We start from the raw sequence: 19175 nt of genomic DNA on the forward strand, positions 1-19175 counted from the left end.
CATTCCACAAGTATGTCGATTCATCTGGTGCTGCTGCTGCTGCTGCGAGATGAAGAAAGTTGATGACGACTTCCGCACTTCAAAGTCGAAAGATCGCTGTTTGATCGCACACTGCTTGCTGTATTTTGTAATCATCATTATATTATACATTACGACACAGCGGTTTGCATCATTGTAAATTTGTAACTGGAAAATTGTTGATAGATCCAGTTTTTTTTTTGTTTGTTTCAAATTACTTCTAAGTCCGAATGCAATAATTTAATTGGAAAAAGGAAACAATTACAGTTTTTAATATCAAATCAATTAAACATTAATTACAGTTTTTATTTGTTATTTTTTACCATTGAAACAATTATTTATTTATTTTCCTCTTCATTTATAATCTATTAATTAACAAATTTAATTTGCTTCTTGGTAATATTTATTTATATACAATTTTCCATGTTTTCTTCACAACTTGTGCAAAATCGATACATTTACTTATAATTAACGTACAAAGTAAATTGATGCTAATTAATGATTCGAATGTTTTGTTCGTAATTATACAATCTTATAGGTTTAGACAAAGAATATTTGCGTGTATTTTCAATCTTTCTTTATAATTTTTTTGGTAATGTTCGTAAAATATTTTGTCAGAATTCTAGTTATAAACACTGTGATAACTAAGATTTTATACAAAGAATACTATAACTTGTAAAAGATTTCTTTTATAAAATAATTTAGTTAAACGTTTTCTAGCATAGTAGCAAATTTATTATAAAATATCTACTGATTTCGTGACATATTTAACGTTATTCGGAATGTCTACAGTTCAGACGTGCGTTAATTCATTGACCTTGACAAAGACCTTGGATCAGCGCTGTTCTTCTAAACTCGTTACATCAAGTGTATAACGGCACCTTAAGATCTACGACTTTTTATTATCCAACAACAGATTACATTTTAATGCAGCGTAAAAGTAGTGTGAAAATTAGTTTTTATTATGTCAATGGAAACATTTTTTGTGTTGTGTGTTAAAAATTGAATTAATTCAAAATTTTAATTGATTTTTTTTTTAATATTTAGAGAACGTTAACACTTATATAACTAAACGGTGTCAATGTCAATTATTTCTGCGTCATTTTGTCTGGGAGGAAAAGTAATCTTAGAACAAAAGTGTATACAAAAAAAAACATTATTCTAAAATCTTGAACCAAAACGAAGTGGTGACAGGGGAGAACCTCGAGAAATACCCTGGGAATTATAATTACACGATGAACATTCCGCTTCTCACATTTGTTATCATGAAAGTACCAAGTAATAAACTTAATAAGTAAACACTTGTGTTAATCCTTCGCCAATAATAAATAAAGTTTATTATATGGAAAGTTACATAATTTCACTTATTTTTTCATAGATAATCATATTATAATTTCGTGTTGGAGATCCAACACTAATTTACAATAATAATCTCAAGTAGTAGAAGGGAGGAACTTTCTAACTGACACAGTTAGACTTCTTGTCTCGAGTGACTCACGAAGTGTGTGTGTGCATAATCGAAGATTCGTCAGAGGACTCTCGTGTATCTTTGAGAACAAGAGGCCACAGACTCCGCCCGATATTTAACGTTCAAAGTTTAAACGAAATTACACTCTACCAGAATCGGCACAATAAATTATTGTATATTAGTCGATGCAATTGGTTTGAACTTAAATTTCAATTATACAATTCTTGAAATTTCTTTTTGTCAAATTTCTACATGAAAGAAATGTAATTACATTTTTTATAGAAAACAATGATTGGAATATTATTTGTATAAAAACAACTAAAAAAACGTGTGTGCTTTTACTTACTAATCGGTTACAGCTATTGTTCTGTATAGAATAGAAATAATTAATAAATATTGAAATTTGTAAATTTACTAGTTGTCTAACATATGGTTCTATACAATTGTCTACCTATTTCTGCTATTAACCATATGTTGCACCAAATGCTGTATATTGTGATGAGCAATATAAATCTTAAACATAATAATAATGAAATAAAACCAAAATATATTAAAACCTGAAGAATAAGGCAAAATAATTTTGTTATTTAAATGTATTTGTAAACTTTAGTAAATGGTGACAGGTGTCATTTTGCGTATTTGTTTGCAGTTGTACACAAACATTTTGACGTAAAGTGACAGATGTCATTTCACGACCCAACGTATTATGTTACTAGTTGTACTGCGACTCAATTGTTTATATAACAAAAAATTTGACAGTGACAGCTGTCATTTTAAATTCATTTTTAACGCACGTAAACTGAATATGATTATTCCACTAAATCATTTTGTAATTTATTCAAGCCATGAGAAAATCCAGCTAAGTATAACGTTTTATTTTATATTTTTAAGGAACAATCCTTCTGGAACATCTGTGCATGAGTGCATCATAAATGATGCATCTTTCGGATACACATACAAATGCATCGAGAATTTCCGACGAAGAAGCGAAATCACACCGTGACGCGAATATTATTAATTGTTAATGCGTTAATTACGGGCTCGAGACGAGACCGACATAAACAGTCTGCCGAACCAATTAGGTTGCATCAAATTGGACATAGCTGTACAGTCATCATTGTAATCATCATCATTATTGTTTGGTGCGCGCACAAAAAGAAATTTTCCCGATCGTTCTTATTATTATTATTATCATCCGTTTCTTTCCATTATTTTTAGTTTAATTACGTATGGAAACGCTTTCTATGCCTTTTAGAAATTGTACTGTATTAAAACGCATTTAATGCGTGAGCAATTTGCCATTTTACAATTTTTGGAAAGCGCAATTAGTATTTCTTGGAAAACACGCGAGAACAATGTAAAAACGTCAATGAAAATATTATTATTATACTAGCATTTAAAATTACTTTTTGCAACTTTGACAGCTTCTAATTTGAAGTTTATTTGTTTGCAATGCACTAACGTCAATGAATTTAAAAACGAAGTTTCTAATAGTATATTCTTAATACTGCAGTAATTCGTCATATACTGGTTTCCACACACTATTTGAAACCGGACTAATGGAAGTGACCTCGCTTCGCTCAATCCTCTCTGGTGTCCCGCAGGGAAGTGTATCTGGACCCTTACTCTATTTGATCTTCATGGCTGATCAACCAACTCTTCAGCACGCCACTATAGCTACATTCGCTGATGAACCTGTTGTTCTAGCATCCCATCAAAACCGAACTACGGCCTCACAGATACTCCAAAGAAGTCTGAATAGTATCGAACATTGGTTCAGAAAGTGGAGAATCAAGATAAATGAAACGAAGTCAGTGCATGTAACGTACACAATGCGTCGACAAACTTGTCCACCGGTTACACTGAATGGCAGTGCCCTACCACAGGCTGATGATGCTAAGTATCTTGGCATGCATCTGGATCGTCGACTCACCTGGAAAAAACATATCACAACAAAAAGAAAACACATGGGACTGACAGTAAAATGATTACATTGGCTTATGGAAAACAAAGTTTTAATATACAAAACAATCATAAAACCGATATGGACCTACGGATCCCGCAGTTGTAAGTGGGGATCTGCTTGTAATACAAGTATTGATATCATACAGCGGTTCCAGTCAAAAACGCTCAGAGTAATTGCCAATGCTCTCTGGTTCACCACTAATGAGTACATACACCAATACACTGGAGTCAGTTTTCTAAAGGATGAGATAACGGAACTCAGCAGTAAATACCAACATCGGCTGGAGGACCATCCAAAACAACTTGCCTCTGAGCTAACAGATTCTGAATCTCACCGACGAAGACGCTTTAAACCTCCCCAATCGCTTTTGAGTTAGTGTTAGTGACGACTAAATTTAAAATAAGACTTATTCGCGTGTATGTGTTCGTGAGTTTTACTTTTATAAGCATTCTATGGAGTTTGGTCGCTGGATCAATCTCCAATATACACTTTTATATTTTCTTTAATTAAAGCAAAACCTAAAGCTTGTTATCTGTTTTTCTATCTTTTGCTTCTAGATAGATTGCTTTATAAAATAATAAAAAAAATAGCACATTATCAAAATCTTCATCAATTTCACGTTTAAAATTTAGTAAATAAGCTTTGTTATTTCAGTCTTAATATGAATAATTCAAAAGTATATTAAAAGTACGTTTTGTTTTGACAGCTGTCATTTTGCGCGACAGCATATTTATTTGCAGTTGTAGATGCGATCCAATTGTTTATAACATAAAAACAATTGACATTTTGACGCAAGGTGACAGCTGTCATTAAAAAAATAACGTAACCCATAGGTTGAGCTATGAGCACTTGTAGAATATGTAAATCTCGATTCAAAGTTCAAATCTTGGATATCTAATAAATCAAATAAAATGTAGTTGTTCATTGTTCACGAAATTAGTTGAAGAAAATAAGGTTGAATGAAATTTTCAATGTCGTATAAAAGTAAACAAAAACAATGGATTATGCAACCCAGTAAACATAAAGTTTATTTAAAAATAGATTTGTTTAAAGTATGGGTAAGGTGAAGTCCTTGCGGTGCGGTGAAATTACGCAAGAAGGTGTAACCCGAAATGCAGGAAAACGTCGATAGGAAATGATTTCTTTTGTTCTCGAGTAAAAAGAAACAAACAAAAAAAAAACGATTGGACATGCTCTGGTTAAGTGCACTAATAGTGAGCGGATTGTGCAAGAGTCGCCGCTGACTCGACTAACTGACCGCCGGTCGTTTGCCGTATTTATTTATTATTTCGTCGTGTAACAACAATTCGAATACAAGCAACAATCGACGATTAAAACAATGCGTGCTGTCGCGCTCAAACAAGAAGTATAAATATTGCGAGGATGAGAAGAAGAAATAAATAAAATAGGGAACGGGACTCGCGCAGCAAGATTGGAGAAAGTCGGCTGAGTCCGGCAATACGATTGGTCGAAGTCGCTCGGTGACGTCCCACCATTGGTCGAGATCGTACTTAGCAAAGCGTAAAAGTTACTATAAGATCTAGCGAGACGGATGCTAGCACATTCAGTTGTTTTATGCTCTATGTAAAGCACCCGAACAGTTGCTAACAATTGTGATAATAGTTTAAGTGTTTTGTTGAGTGCGTGACTACTTAAGTGACTTACTCAAATTAAGTAAGTATTTTTTAAGATTGGAAATTTGATGTTGTAATTCCACGTATCAATTAATAATTTGTTGTTTCTTTTTTTTTCGAAAATAATGATTAAGACAAAGTTCAGTTTGTCTGTAATTGAGAGGAACAAGGTGTAGCGCATCTCATAATTTGTTTGTAAAGAGAAAATAGGATCATCGAAGTGTTGCATTTTAATTGGGAATATGTATTTGTGCACGTTCACAATCAGAGCGAAGATAATTCTAAATTCTAAGAGTAGTTAGTGAGCGAGTGAGTGGGGAGAGAGAGAAGGCACTTGACTTTCTCTCCGATGATGCTGATGCAGACTCTTCAAACACATGTCGTTAGAAAGTCGACGAATTGCGAAATCGGGTATATTTTCGTTACGCATTGTGTAGAAAAAAAAATTATTACTAAACAGATTTTCTTTTCATTTTCCAGACAGGTTTTCCACCTTACCGTTAATGCAATAATAGAATAATAACAATAATAATAATTGTGTCCGGCACTCTTATTTCCCTTTCACAAAAAGCACTTTCGAAATCGTAGCTGGCCTATTCTTCAATGACAATGACAATTTACCTGTCACCTGATTAATTACTTTCGTAATTAAAAACTTATTACATCAATATATACAAATTAGAAACTAGTTTAGTAGAATAGTGGAATGTGCAGGCAATTTTCGCTTTAGAAAAATATCCTGACTTTGACGCTGTTAATTTCTAATTACGATGAATCTTCAATGCGAATGACGTGCAACATTCATAATAAATCATTTCAATTTTTAAACTCGCAATTATCATGGCTACTGTGATAATTGTTAAGTAATTGAATAAAGGTAATAACTGTGAATAATGAATGGAATAAAAGGAAATTTTAATCGACGAATTGCAATTATTAATTTCAATTTGATACTAAATTATTGGTATTTCAATTACCCGACGAACAACTCAATTCAAAATTGTTAATTATTGAAAATTGAAACACGTTTTCAATTAGTAATCTAAATTAATTGAAAAAACTTTTGCGATTTTTCATATTTAAGTACAATTAATTGTTACTATAGATCATCTAGTTGTTTAGTTTAAAAGAATTGAGGAAATGTGTTCATTCCATTCAATTGAAGTATTTGATTAAACAATGAATTACGACCTGAATTAGCGAACAATTATTGTTCGCTAATTCAGATTATGCGTAATTGGAACGTAAACGCATCTTTTGTTTGTGACACAGATTACTTGATAATGGATTAATTCAAACAGCAATACCTCGCATAATGCGGCTTCGATTAGTACGTATACTATGTAGTTTGAAAATTTCAACAAAACTAAAACTAAACACGTAAATTGAGCACATTAAAAAAAAAATAGTATACTAAAAAAATTAGTACACTAAATTTTTTTTTTAATTTTCTTTATAACATCTAGTCTCGGTTTTAAAGTCCTCAATTATTACGGGTGGAACTGATTATCCGCACTATGCGAGGTATTGCTTTATTTTAGTTTTAGTAAACTAAAATTTAAGAATTTGCATTAAAAGTCATTTGATTTAGTGAAAGATCAAGGCAAAACATACCAAATCTTAAATTAGTTTTTACATAATTGTATATATTGATCTCATTAGTGATTTTTTCAAACTTATTTTATGCGAGAAATTGCGTAACGCACACATTTTACAAACTTTATTGAAATTATAATGATTTCTTTTCATATATCAAAAAATATAATCTGTGGGTCAGGCGTAGGTTTCTATTTCGTAATTGCCGATGAATTATTTATGTTTTCTTGTATAGTTGTCACATTAAAAAAATCTTATTTTCAATTAATTTAAAACAAAACTTTTTGATCGAAAATACTCGATTTTATTATACACAACGATTTTATAACAATGAAATTATAATTTCTCTTTATATAACATCTAAAAAATGACTAATTAGTGTATTGTAATAATAGTAATGCTAATGATGGGGTTTAACATAATATTTAGTTATTAATATAAGAAGAGAAGTGTAGGAACAACAGAATAAATATTGTGTTTTTACGTGATTATTTTATTCGCAAAAACAACTCTGAAAATGTTTACTTTTCTGAATTCGGAACAGCGGCGAATTGCAGATTCAGCTAGACATTTGTATGAGTGAAGCATACCGAAATGCAACAACAACTACAAAAAAATATATAAATTCACCTTCAAATATTATTCTTCACGTGCAGAATTATCATACACATTTTTCAGTCAGAGCTAATGTTTTATTAGTTGTTTTCGTATAAGAAATATTAATAATATTTTCAGTATTATTACAAAATTAGGCAACAAATTTTTTTCTCTATCAAATATGCAGCAATACCTTGCACAGTCCGGCTTCAAATACTATAGTCAACATATTTTTAAAAGAATCTACATTTGAATTGAGTAAACTTTAAAATAAGTTATAGAAACATGAGTATAAGAAATTAATCTTAATACAGTCAAGTATCTTATTTTTGTTTGTATTCATTTTCTCGATTGTTCCAGTTTCAAATAGCCGTACTATTTCAATTAATTTTAACTTTAGTAAAATTATTTCAAGCGTTTAACAAAGATATCGTTTATAAAATTATGATAATTAGAGGGCAGACAGGGATATAGTCTTTACTTACGTATGAACATAATGAACGTTGATTATTAGAATTATTGATTGCGTGCATAATGAATCGACTAAATCAAAGTTATTCGATTTTTGCTTGAAAAACAATTAACAAATTTAATCGAAGAAGGAATATCAAAGATGTCCGTTACTATTTTTAGACCGAAGTTCAATTCCGTGAAGGTTAAAAAACGGTTTGTTGCGAAAACTCGTTCCAAGCAAATGAAGATTTTTGACCCCGACAACCTTTGCACCCTACTAATCCAATGATGGTATTGTTTTTTTTTTCTTCAGATCATCAAATTTAACCATGGCTTTGATACAACCGGACGCTGCGATGCAGGTGATGATCAGGAAGGAACTCAACGAGGACGTCAACACCAGAGACTCGGATCTTAAGCATATGAAGGAGTGGTTGGCGAAGCAACCCCATTTACCACACACCTGGGGTAGGTAGAGAGAGAAAGCGAGCGCATCTACTAACTTATTCAACGCTTATATTCGATATCATTTCATTATTTCGTATTCATCTTGTTCGGAAACGCTTATAGTCTGCATCGATCGCTTTCATTAATTTATTGAAATGTAATTCAAAATGGAGAAAAACAAGCGCCTGACAGATGTCAGCGTTTCCACGCCACCTATCCTCAACTTTCCGGCATTATTGAATTAACAAACGATTAAATGTTTGTTTTTTTTTTTGCAGACGAACATCGCATTTTGACTTTCCTCCGTGGTTGCAAGTTCTCTTTAGAGAAATGCAAGAAAAAGCTGGACATGTACTTTACCATGAGGACGGCTTGTCCCGAACTGTTCACCAACAGGGACATCAGGAAACCCGAGCTGCAGGAGATCGTTAAATATGTGTAAGCATAATGGAAATAAGGAAAAGTTTTGCTACGCTTCCTTGTAATTATTAAAGTAAACGCACATCGCTATTAGTGCATCTATCGTTGCGCGCTGCTAATGGAGGCCGTTGCGTGACATCCATAAAATACACAAATCTGGTATCCCAATAATTGAATTTTCGAAGTAAACGCATTATTTTTAATGGACAAATGTTCGTTCTATATAATTTTGCATAAGCGAAAGGATAGGGCGGATATATCCGCCGCTCATAATAACGCGTTGTTATTATGTGCAGAATTTCATATTTACTAATTGCAAGATCAACAAATGGCATATGACTTTTTTCTAGTCGATTTGTCAAGTTTATACAAAAAAAATAAATCTGACGTTTTTACTGGGACACCCCATACACATTTACCAATCAACTGCAACGTAAATGTTTCTTGTAAACGTCTCGAAATGTGAAACACATAATAATCTAACATATTTCTTTTCACAGTAAAACAATTACAGATACAATTAATCATTTACATAGTTCGTTCAATTAGAATCTTCGTGAAACGTGTCTGTCCATTTCTTAATAATTCAACGTTTTATAATGCTAATATTATATTTATTGATTGGTTTATGATGAAAAATCAGAAAGAAAAAGGAAAGTCTGCACGTTTCCAGGAATCAAAAAAAAAATAAGTCCGTAAATAAATTATGCTTCCACTAGCTTTAAATTATTCGTGTATCTATTTGGAAACGAAATATAGGTCAATAATTTTATGTTTTATTAATACTTTTTATAGATTGCAAATTGTATTTTTTTTTGCATTCAATATTATTTTTAACTAATCTTCTTTAATTGACTTAGATCTCTATATCAACAATTGGAAAATCATCAAATGTCTTAGAAAAGTCATTTTTTATTGACAATTTCAATCAAATTTACACACATATATAAAAATGACAGATACAATATTAACTTATAAAATGAAAAAGAATGGATTTGAAAAAATGTCTATACTATTCTTATGTCGCTTGCATTTCAACTTTAACCAATTCTTTTAATTGTTCCAAAGATCTATACCATAATTTTCATTTTCAATAGGGGAAACCATTAAATTATATTCACCTTGGAAATGTCAAATATCTAAGAAACGTCAATTTTTTATTGACATTCATATTAAAGTTACACTCAGACACACACAAAATGACTGCCAACATTAAATTTATAGAAAAAATAGATTGTATTTTTATAAAATCTAAATTATCCATAATATTTCTTTTGCATTTAAACTATAATTAACTATTAAATGAACTTTAGATCTACTATAATAATTTTATAAAATCTCATAAATCTTTGAATGTAAAAATTGTGGAATATATTTGGAACGTTAAATTTTTATTGACATTCAAATAAAATTTATACAAAATAAATTGACACCAAAAGTAATAACTTATTACATTATATGGAATCGCAATTGGATTTAATTACAATTACAATAATTATTACATATTTCACTTAATTTTCAAAGATAATTTGTTGATATTTGTTTGATTAATATGATTTTAATAAGTTTTTGACGTTCATTTCCTCTTTTTTTTAGGAACATTCCTCCATTGCCCGGTCTAACTCCGAATGGAAGACGTGTGATCGTGATGAGAGGTCTCGATAAGTCGATCACAGCCCCGTCGATCTTCGACGCGATGAAGATCGTTTTGATGATTGGTGATATCCGTTTGGATGCGGAAGAGACGGGCGTCGCCGGAGACGTTTACATCATGGACGCGAGCATCGTGACGCCAGCTCACTTCTCGAAAGTCACCCCGTCGATCGTGAAAAAGTTCCTAGTCATCGTCCAGGAAGCGTACCCGGTGAAGCTGAAGGAAGTGCACGTCGTCAACATTTCCCCGATCATCGACACGATCATCAACTGGGTGAAACCGTTCCTCACCGAGAAGATCCGCAACCGCATCCACGTGCACAACGACTACGAGTCTCTGCACAAGATGATCCCCAAAGACATTCTGCCTGCAGAGTACGGCGGCACCGCAGGCAAATGCCAAGATTTCCACGGTAAATTCTCAATCAATATATGAATCCATTATTATTATTAATAACTTCTTTTCAATCAATTTCAGATGCTTGGATGAAAAAACTGGAGGAATACCAGCCCTGGTTCCTCGCCCAGGAATCCGTTAAGGCCGACGAATCGAAACGTCCAGGAAAACCGACCAATTACGACGATCTGTTCGGTTTGGACGGTAGCTTCAGGCAATTGGCCATCGACTGATTCTGCTCAACGTACACAATATTTCAAACTCATCGATCAATCAATCACAATTATTTTTTAGTATTATTATACATTTTTTTTGTTTTGTTTTGTTTAAATTGGCACACTTTATATGCTTAAGGAAATAAATTGTATCATTCTTTTTTTTTTATATATAATAAAATATTTTAAACATTTTATGTGATTCTTACAATACATTTACAATCAATTAAGCAATTAAAGTTAATAACATGATTTAAATGCAACTTAATGGAATTTTAATGAAATTGGTCATGAAAGGAACAACTTTTTTTTTGTAAATAGTTATTCGTATATTTTTTAAATGTAATATGAGTTGCCTAAATTACTGTACCAAAAAAAAAAAAACTTTTTCAAACGTTAATGATTCGCTGCAACAAAATTAGAATTTCAATTTAACAATTTTCAGTGATCAATTTTTTGAACGTCTAATTTCATCATTACCGACAATAGATTTTGTTCTCAAAATAATTTATGAAAATGTTATAAAAATGTGCATGCATTTTATTCTATTATCAAGATGCGAGACACGTACTTAGATAAAATATATACATCATAGACTATAAATCCATGCAATTTCCTCGGCGAACATCCCAAGTGTATACTCTCAAAACGAAATACTATACTAGTATATTCAGATTACTCGTTAAAACGCGCCTTCGGGTTTCGGTTACCCAACCACTTCCCCATTTCCACATTATAAAAATCTCGATTACAAATTTTACACAGTATATTTTGTGGTCGCAACCAAAAGGAAGCAACTGGGCATCAATTCGCTGATCGGAAAAAGATCTCCACTATCCCTCGACAACAAACTATTAATTTACAAAGACAGTGCTGAAGTCGGTGTGGACGTACGGCATCCAGCTTTGGAGAACAGCCAGCAATTCCAACATCGAGATCCTGCAACGCTTCCAGTCCAAGTGCCAGCGAACCCTGGTGCAGGCCCCCTGGTACGTGACGAACGACACGATACACAACGATCTTCACATGAACTCTGTTAAGAGTGAAATCCCCCAGTTCAGTGCCCGTTACCAGAACAGAAACTTTGTTGTTTCACCTTTACAAATCACCGAGAAGACCACTATTTCTCTGCTCTCTAGATTTTAGGGGCAAGAGAATAATGTGCTGTGTGGTTGACCAGTGGCTTCTAACATTACTCTCTAGTAATTCTAATATAACAGAGAGACAAACGTACACATTTTATATAATAAGTTAATCCATTAATCTAATTGTTTTTGTACTATTAATTAAGTTATTTTGGTTATTATAAAATGTATTTTTTATATATAACTAATGGAGTAATCTCTTATATTCGTGAAATTCTATGTAAATCATTACAAACACGTAAAAATACATTTACATATAATCGTGTAGGTCAATAATTGTTATTTTAGTAAATATTACTTTATAAACGAAACATTTATAAACGTAAGCAAGAAATACGTACAATTTAATTTGTAGTAAACACAATTATAACGTTCATAAAATATGCAGCCTAATGAACAACATCAAAGTGTTACACTTTTAATTAGTTGAAAACTTTCCGTGTCTCTGCAAAAAAAAACAATTTTAAAACTTTTACACAAAATTTACAAGTCAATTAAGTAAAGAATATTTGAAAGTAATTAAAACATGAATAATTATTAACTGTCTTTACATAAATAACAGTTATTTTTCAATACATATCAAATATTTTAAACAAGTACAAATGAGATTTGCTTAAATCATGTTTTAAAATAGTTGGAGTGAAAAGAAAATAATTTTTGGAACATTATAAAATCCGGTTCAGCTTATTTGAAAGTGAGTCAAGTGAACAAAATAAAAAATAATGAAATTTTTAAATTTTAGAACAATTGTTTAAACGTACTAGATGATTTTTTAAAGCAAGAATTCTGATTTTTATTATAATTATGATAACAAATTTACAAAAAAAAATCTAATTATATGTAAGTTTATGTATTGCAATTAACATCAATGGAGTTATACATTTCTTGTACAGAAATAACTCGCATAGTGCGGGTAATCGCACTGTTTGAAACCGTTTTTGTAATCTAAATCACTATAATTCACTTATTATATGATTTAAGCATAAAATTTTAAATATGTTAATGTATTGCAATTAACAGAAATACCTCGTATAGTTCGAGAATGACAGTAATTGATATCAGTACTGCATTTCAATATCCAGTAATACCTCGCATAGTCCGGATTCACTATAGTTCTGTTTGAAAATTTCAAAACAAACTAAATTTTATTTGAGAATAGTTTTTTCCCTATGTGACTGTGTATCAAGTCTCTTTTTGTACCGATACCGACTATCCGCACTATACGAGGTATTATTGTATTACAATTTCAATATTGTTTTGGGGCGAAGCGTTGAAAAAAAAATGCGAAAATTAATGTGGAACGAATAGCGCGTGTGTGGTAATAATCGAAGCACAGGTTTAGTTACGTAAAGCAAAGGTAGCGCAAATTACATTCTTGACCTAGAATATATATACATCATACGTATCTGAACATTTTGGCGCATGTCTCTCGGCTGCGGCGGCTGCAACAGCATTTCCAACCAGTTTGTCACTAAGCAAATGATGCGCAAATCGAATAACATTTTATATATTCCACACATCGCACAAATCGAAAGTGTTTTCGGAGCTCTAGCAGTAGCAGCAGCAGTAATACATCAGGCCAGCATGAGGCAGAATCGTTCGAACGCTCATTCCTTCCCAAGGTGAGAGAGAACAAAAAAAAAGTACTCGACTCGTACTCTCCTAACGTATTCCAGTCGACGCGCATCCGGGGCAAAATTCCCCGAACGGCAAAAAAAAACCATCTCGAATAAACAAATCTAGAGAAGAACCAAATCCAGGAAGAGGAAAAGTCGCGCGCGATCTAGGATGCTGATCCCGAAAATCCTAATCCCGATCATCCTGTCCGCCCGGATCTCCTCACAACCGGTAACAGCCGGATACAATTACAAGGAAGCCCTGAAACTCTCCCTTCTATTCTACGAGGCCCAAAGATCGGGGATTCTTCCAGAGAGCAACAGAATTAGTTGGCGAAGCGATTCCGCTCTAAACGATCAAGGGATTAAAGGGGAAGATCTTACCGGCGGCTATTACGATGGTAAACTTGAACGAAAGAAACACCTGAAACTAAATCTAAACATGTAATTTTTAGCCGCGGACTTTGTCAAGTTCGGATTCACGATAGCCTACTCGATGACCATTCTGGCCTGGGGACTTGTCTCCTACGAGGAGACTTACAGGAGGATTGGACAGCACAACGCGACGGCGGAGGCCATCAAATGGGGAACGGATTACATTATCAAGTGTCACACGGCTCCGTTCGAGTTCTACGCTCAGGTGGGAGACTTCCCCAGCGATCACAAGTTCTGGGGGAGACCCGAAGAGTTGAACATGACGAGACCGGCGCATAAAATTGATAAGGATCAACCGGGTTCCGATGTCGCAGCTGAAGCTGCGGCCGCTTTGGCCTCTGCCAGCATAGTCTTCCAGAAAATCGATCCTGACTACTCGCACGAACTCATCAGACATTCCACGGAACTCTTCGATTTCGCCTATGAATACCGAGGATTATTCCTCGACACATTCCCAGGAAGCAAACATTACCACGAGTAAGTCTCATACATCTAATTTTTCAATTAAAAGCCAACATTTGTAAATCCAAAATCAATATTTTACAGTTTTTTTTTTACTAAAGTTATGAGACAATCAGATTGATATATTTAAAATATTCTTCATTAAATTTCAACGCCCGCTTTATATATAAGTATTAAATAATTTAAAATCATTATGTAACAAAAATACTTTTTATTCTGTTGGGGTTTTTTTTTTCTCTTATAGTAAGAGGTTTTATACCGTTAAAAAAAGTAATACATTCTTGTTTTTATTTGCGACAACAAAATGCGTCATGCTTTGATGGGAAAAAGAAATCAACATTTACATTTACAAGATCTCTCTGCTTTTGATGTTCATAAACAATCGTGATATTTTGTGATATTTTCCAATTTACGTCACACGAGAAATCGTGCGCTTATTTGATTATACATTTTGTGCACATTATATGTTGTTTATTTAATAAAAAAATCGCATGGTGGACTTTAAAACTGCACGAAAATAAGATAAAATAACTTGTACTGAACTTAAAAATTAGTTTGTTTTGAAATGTTCAAAAGTGAATCCGCAATTACAATTACAATAAACATTTGCAAACGAATGTGTGTTGCATAATAATGTATGCAGTCATTTGCACGATTGGATTAAATCCTACAAATAACGTCGATGTAAATATAAAATTGTACTTGTATATATGCTGCACAATGTAGCAATTATTTCTGAACGCGGTCTGCGGTTTTCACATACACATGTCCAAATTTGTAGAATTATATAGATATTAGTACTAGCAATTATATACCTAGAACTAAACTTTAATTTCCAGTTTTATCCATTTAGTTGTACTTCGTGTTTACAAATGAAGTAATGAAAAATTAACGTTCGAAAAACAGTGATTTTCTCAGAAACTATAATAGATAGAATGTATCCAAAAGATGCATATGATTGAATATTTGGAAAATTCAATCCCTGTATTTTCATTAATTATGCTGTAATAAGCGTTTAAATTTGAATAAATTAACAATTAATGCTCGAAAAAGCAGTGTCTTCACATTTTACTGATTTTCTCAGTAACTATAATATATAGAATGGATCCAAAAGACATATGTGAAAGTTGAATATTTGAGTATTCAATTTTTACTGACATTTCATTTATTTCGCATTCAAATTTGAAGTAGCGAATTAACAAAAAAGGTCAAATTTCTGAATCTATAAAAGTCTTACTAGAAGTATTCAATATTCTTGTAGCGTAAAAGACCGCATAATTCGAATGCCAATTACAACTTGACAAATCCAACAATTCCATTACCTTTTCGAGATTTGTAAACAAACAGGTGTTAACAACATTTTAATGCGAACGTGCCTAAAATAGCCAAGACCATTATTTCAATTCAATTCACATGACTGCACGTGGCCGGTGAACTTGAACGTTGCTAGCTAGCACAATCACACAAAAAAAATGTTATATGTAATTATTGTTTCATTGCATAAATTTATATTCTTCTTTATTTAGTTGCAAGTCTATAAATTATATTTTTCGTTGTAATTGTATTTAAGGAATGACGACTATTACGATGAATTAGCTTGGGCCGCAATTTGGCTCTACAAAGCGACGAGATTATCCAAATACGCGGAAATAGCGAAGACACTCTACACCGAACACAATTTGAACCAAAAACCGAAAACGTTCTTCTACAACTCGAAATATGCAGGAATTCAGGTACGTTTTAATTGTAGAATCAATATTTTAATTAACTCAGTTTCATCTTTACTAATTATTGAAATCTAGGACTACCTGAAACTAATACCCCGCATGGTGCGAGTAATCGCTTCTGTTTGATATCGCACTAATCGAACTGATCAAAGTCGCACTATGCGAGGTATTGATGCATTTATATATTGTTTTATTATTTTTATTTCAATATGACGATTATACAAAATTATTTGTTTTTAGGTATTGTTATCGCAGGAATTCAAGAATCAGGAATACGTTCAGGCCATCAAAGAATTCTGCGATTTCGCGGTTGACGGTATGGATAAAACGCCGAAAGGTTTGATTTATATCAATAAATTGGGAACGTTAGCACATGCGGCCAGCATCAGTTACGTTTGCTTGCAAGTATGAACATTGGTGAAGTTGATATTGAAAAATATGTTGAATCTAATATAAATCTTATTGCAGGCTTCGAATTTTGATAAACCAGAGGATAAGTACGTGAATCTGGCGAAGGATCAGGCGGCCTACATCCTAGGTTCAACAGGTTTCAGTTATTTAGTCGGTTACGGAGATTCATATCCGAAGCAGCCGCATCATGCAGCTAGGTAAGTCCTCGCTTGTTTGATTCAATTCTAGTATCGATCAGTGCGGATTCACTGTAGCAAGCCATTCTTAACCGGGTGGACGCGAAATTATATATAAATATACAAAAGTGTTTTGATATCTTCAATCAAATTAACTCTATTAGTTTAGGTTTAAGATTTCTACACTATTACTGATTTTTTTTTATTCATTGCATTTCGTAGATTGCAAAACATTCTCACTTGGGAGACATCTTCTCAATTTTCAATTTTATAATAGTGGGCCACGAAAATGTATACAGTTTATAATATAGTACAATTCATAATTTATGATTATGATTTCAAAAATTTTATTTCAGTTCGTGCAAGGATTTACCCGCAGTTTGCAATTGGGACGACTTCAGGTCAACGAAACCGAACCCGCAGATCCTGTACGGCGCTCTGGTCAGCGGTCCGAGCCAAATTGACCATTACGAGGACGTCAGGGAGGAATACTTGTACAACGAAGTGACTATCGATTACAATGCCGGCCTGCACAGTTTGCTGGCAGGACTGATGCAGCATTTCAATTCTTAAAATTGATTTGAATCAATATGCTCTACCTTGCTTACAGCAGGAGAAACATTTTTTGGCAAGCTGAAAACTCGGAACGAGTGTACGAACGAAACAAAAACGAAATCTTAGGTTTACTTTGCTCAGATTTATGTATAGAAAAGAAAAGAAAAAAAGAAGAAGTTTGCTCTTTCAGCGGCTGTGTTGTTTTTACTTAATTTTTATCTTGTTTATTTTCCTCATTTTTATTTACGATCATTAAATTTATTTTATAATCAATCAAATCGTTTCCATTTGCTCCCAATACGTTAAAGTGTGCTTAAATTAACAAATAATAGATTTATTACAAATTTGTTAATTTAAGCTCACTTTTCAGATTACAGTTAGACAACTCCAACTACGAGTTCGGAAATGTTAGTTAATGCTCCTTTAATAGCGTACGAGTTATATAATTATAGTTAGATTATTCGACGAAACTATCATAACAAATTATACAAAAGATCAGAACGACTTAATTCCTACAATACCATACTTAATATGGAAAAAAATATCTTATAAATATAAGAAAATATTATATAATGATGCTTTTAAGAACTTATGATGATTTATTAATCTGTTATATAATAGATTTATTAAATTATATAATCAATACAGCTTTTGTATTCATTCATAATTAGTATACATTTCTTAGAAACAATTTAATACGTTTTCTCACCTTGCGAAAGTAGTTCAGTTTAATATATTACAAGAATTCTAGTGTATGTAAAATATTGAGTAACAGAGAAGCACCTGTTATTCATAAATATATTACAAGCGTTTTTACAGATTTATCGACCAATTCTATTATATAACTACGTCGATTAAATACACCATCAATAACATAAAGCCAAAGAAAACTTGTTTTAATAACAAGATTGCCTCAGACAGAATAGATTCAAAATGTGTGTATGAAAGCTGGATGTTTGAGGGATGCAGCGAGTATTAATATATTGCTGTGGTGTCATCCGTTTGGCTGTAATTTACGTTCCAAAATGAAGTTTTGTGTCATTTTCTCGGAAACTATAATAGTTGGAATGGCTCTGAAAAATGCTTAGGGAAGCTGGATAATTACGGCATACAGCGAGTATTCATACATTGTTTTGATGTCATCCGCTTGGATGTATTTCTGGTTCAAAAATGGGAATATCATAGGGATTAAGTTAGAGATTAGGCTTGGTTAGTGTCTTCACATTATATAATTGACAGAATGGATCTAAAAGATGCATATGAAAGTTGAATATTTGGAGTATTCAAGGTGTATTTAAATCAGAGAGTCGAACCGAAATTAATTTCGTTCCGGTTTACGGTTACGATCCAAGTAAATGTTTATCGTTCCATATTCGGTTTCGGTTCGATTAAAAATTTGGGTTCAGTTCCGGTTGAAATTTAAATTTAAAATCGAAAAAAAAACAATTTAAATTCGTTAATTAAAATTTGTGCATTTATTGGCGCAGTGGGCGTATATTGAAATTTAATTGATAAGGAAGTGTGTTTGGCTGCCTATGTATTCAGAACATTCATATTTTTTTTTGTTGTTGTTGCTCTTTGAAAGCTTTGCTCTTGAGAATTGGATGCGTCAAGGAGATAAACAACCACAAAAAAATCTCCAATGAGTGTTCATTGGAAAGGAAATGTGCTAAATTATGCAATTTGCTCTCTGTCCTACATACATTCAACGAGATGCGAGGACCACAATAAAATAAAAAAAACTGACAGGCACACCAACAAACAAACAAACTGAAGGCACCAAT

The 19175-nt window shown here is 32.6% G+C and overlaps 2 protein-coding genes across 2 annotated transcripts; both read left to right on the top strand.

Moving 5' to 3' along the window:
• Positions 1-4791: 4791 nt before the first annotated feature.
• Positions 4792-10999, top strand: LOC108568499 (alpha-tocopherol transfer protein-like). The gene is made up of 5 exons (XM_017929629.1): positions 4792-5126; positions 8046-8200; positions 8458-8617; positions 10196-10665; positions 10731-10999. Exons 2-5 carry the CDS (start codon positions 8062-8064, stop codon positions 10880-10882), a joined length of 921 nt encoding a protein of 306 aa, XP_017785118.1. The 5' UTR covers positions 4792-5126; positions 8046-8061; the 3' UTR covers positions 10883-10999.
• A 2463-nt stretch (positions 11000-13462) lies between these two features.
• Positions 13463-17644, top strand: LOC108568496 (endoglucanase E-4-like). The gene is made up of 6 exons (XM_017929621.1): positions 13463-14026; positions 14081-14537; positions 16093-16255; positions 16490-16654; positions 16718-16857; positions 17193-17644. Exons 1-6 carry the CDS (start codon positions 13798-13800, stop codon positions 17407-17409), a joined length of 1371 nt encoding a protein of 456 aa, XP_017785110.1. The 5' UTR covers positions 13463-13797; the 3' UTR covers positions 17410-17644.
• The last annotated feature ends 1531 nt before the right edge of the window (positions 17645-19175 follow it).

This window comes from Nicrophorus vespilloides, unplaced genomic scaffold, assembly GCF_001412225.1.
Source record: "Nicrophorus vespilloides isolate i.1.1-1 unplaced genomic scaffold, Nicve_v1.0, whole genome shotgun sequence".
Lineage (NCBI taxonomy): Eukaryota > Metazoa > Arthropoda > Insecta > Coleoptera > Silphidae > Nicrophorus > Nicrophorus vespilloides.

What these genes read in the sequence shown, in the direction of transcription:
- LOC108568499 (XM_017929629.1), top strand. Translation starts at nt 8,062, where the DNA reads ATGGCTTTGATACAACCGGACGCTGCGATGCAGGTGATGATCAGGAAG. An exon ending in CCATTTACCACACACCTGGG is followed by an intron (nt 8,201 to 8,457) that starts GTAGGTAGAGAG and finishes TTTTTTTTGCAG; the next exon opens with ACGAACATCGCATTTTGACT. An exon ending in CAGGAGATCGTTAAATATGT is followed by an intron (nt 8,618 to 10,195) that starts GTAAGCATAATG and finishes TCTTTTTTTTAG; the next exon opens with GAACATTCCTCCATTGCCCG.
- LOC108568496 (XM_017929621.1), top strand. Translation starts at nt 13,798, where the DNA reads ATGCTGATCCCGAAAATCCTAATCCCGATCATCCTGTCCGCCCGGATC. An exon ending in TCAGTTACGTTTGCTTGCAA is followed by an intron (nt 16,655 to 16,717) that starts GTATGAACATTG and finishes ATCTTATTGCAG; the next exon opens with GCTTCGAATTTTGATAAACC. An exon ending in CAGCCGCATCATGCAGCTAG is followed by an intron (nt 16,858 to 17,192) that starts GTAAGTCCTCGC and finishes ATTTTATTTCAG; the next exon opens with TTCGTGCAAGGATTTACCCG.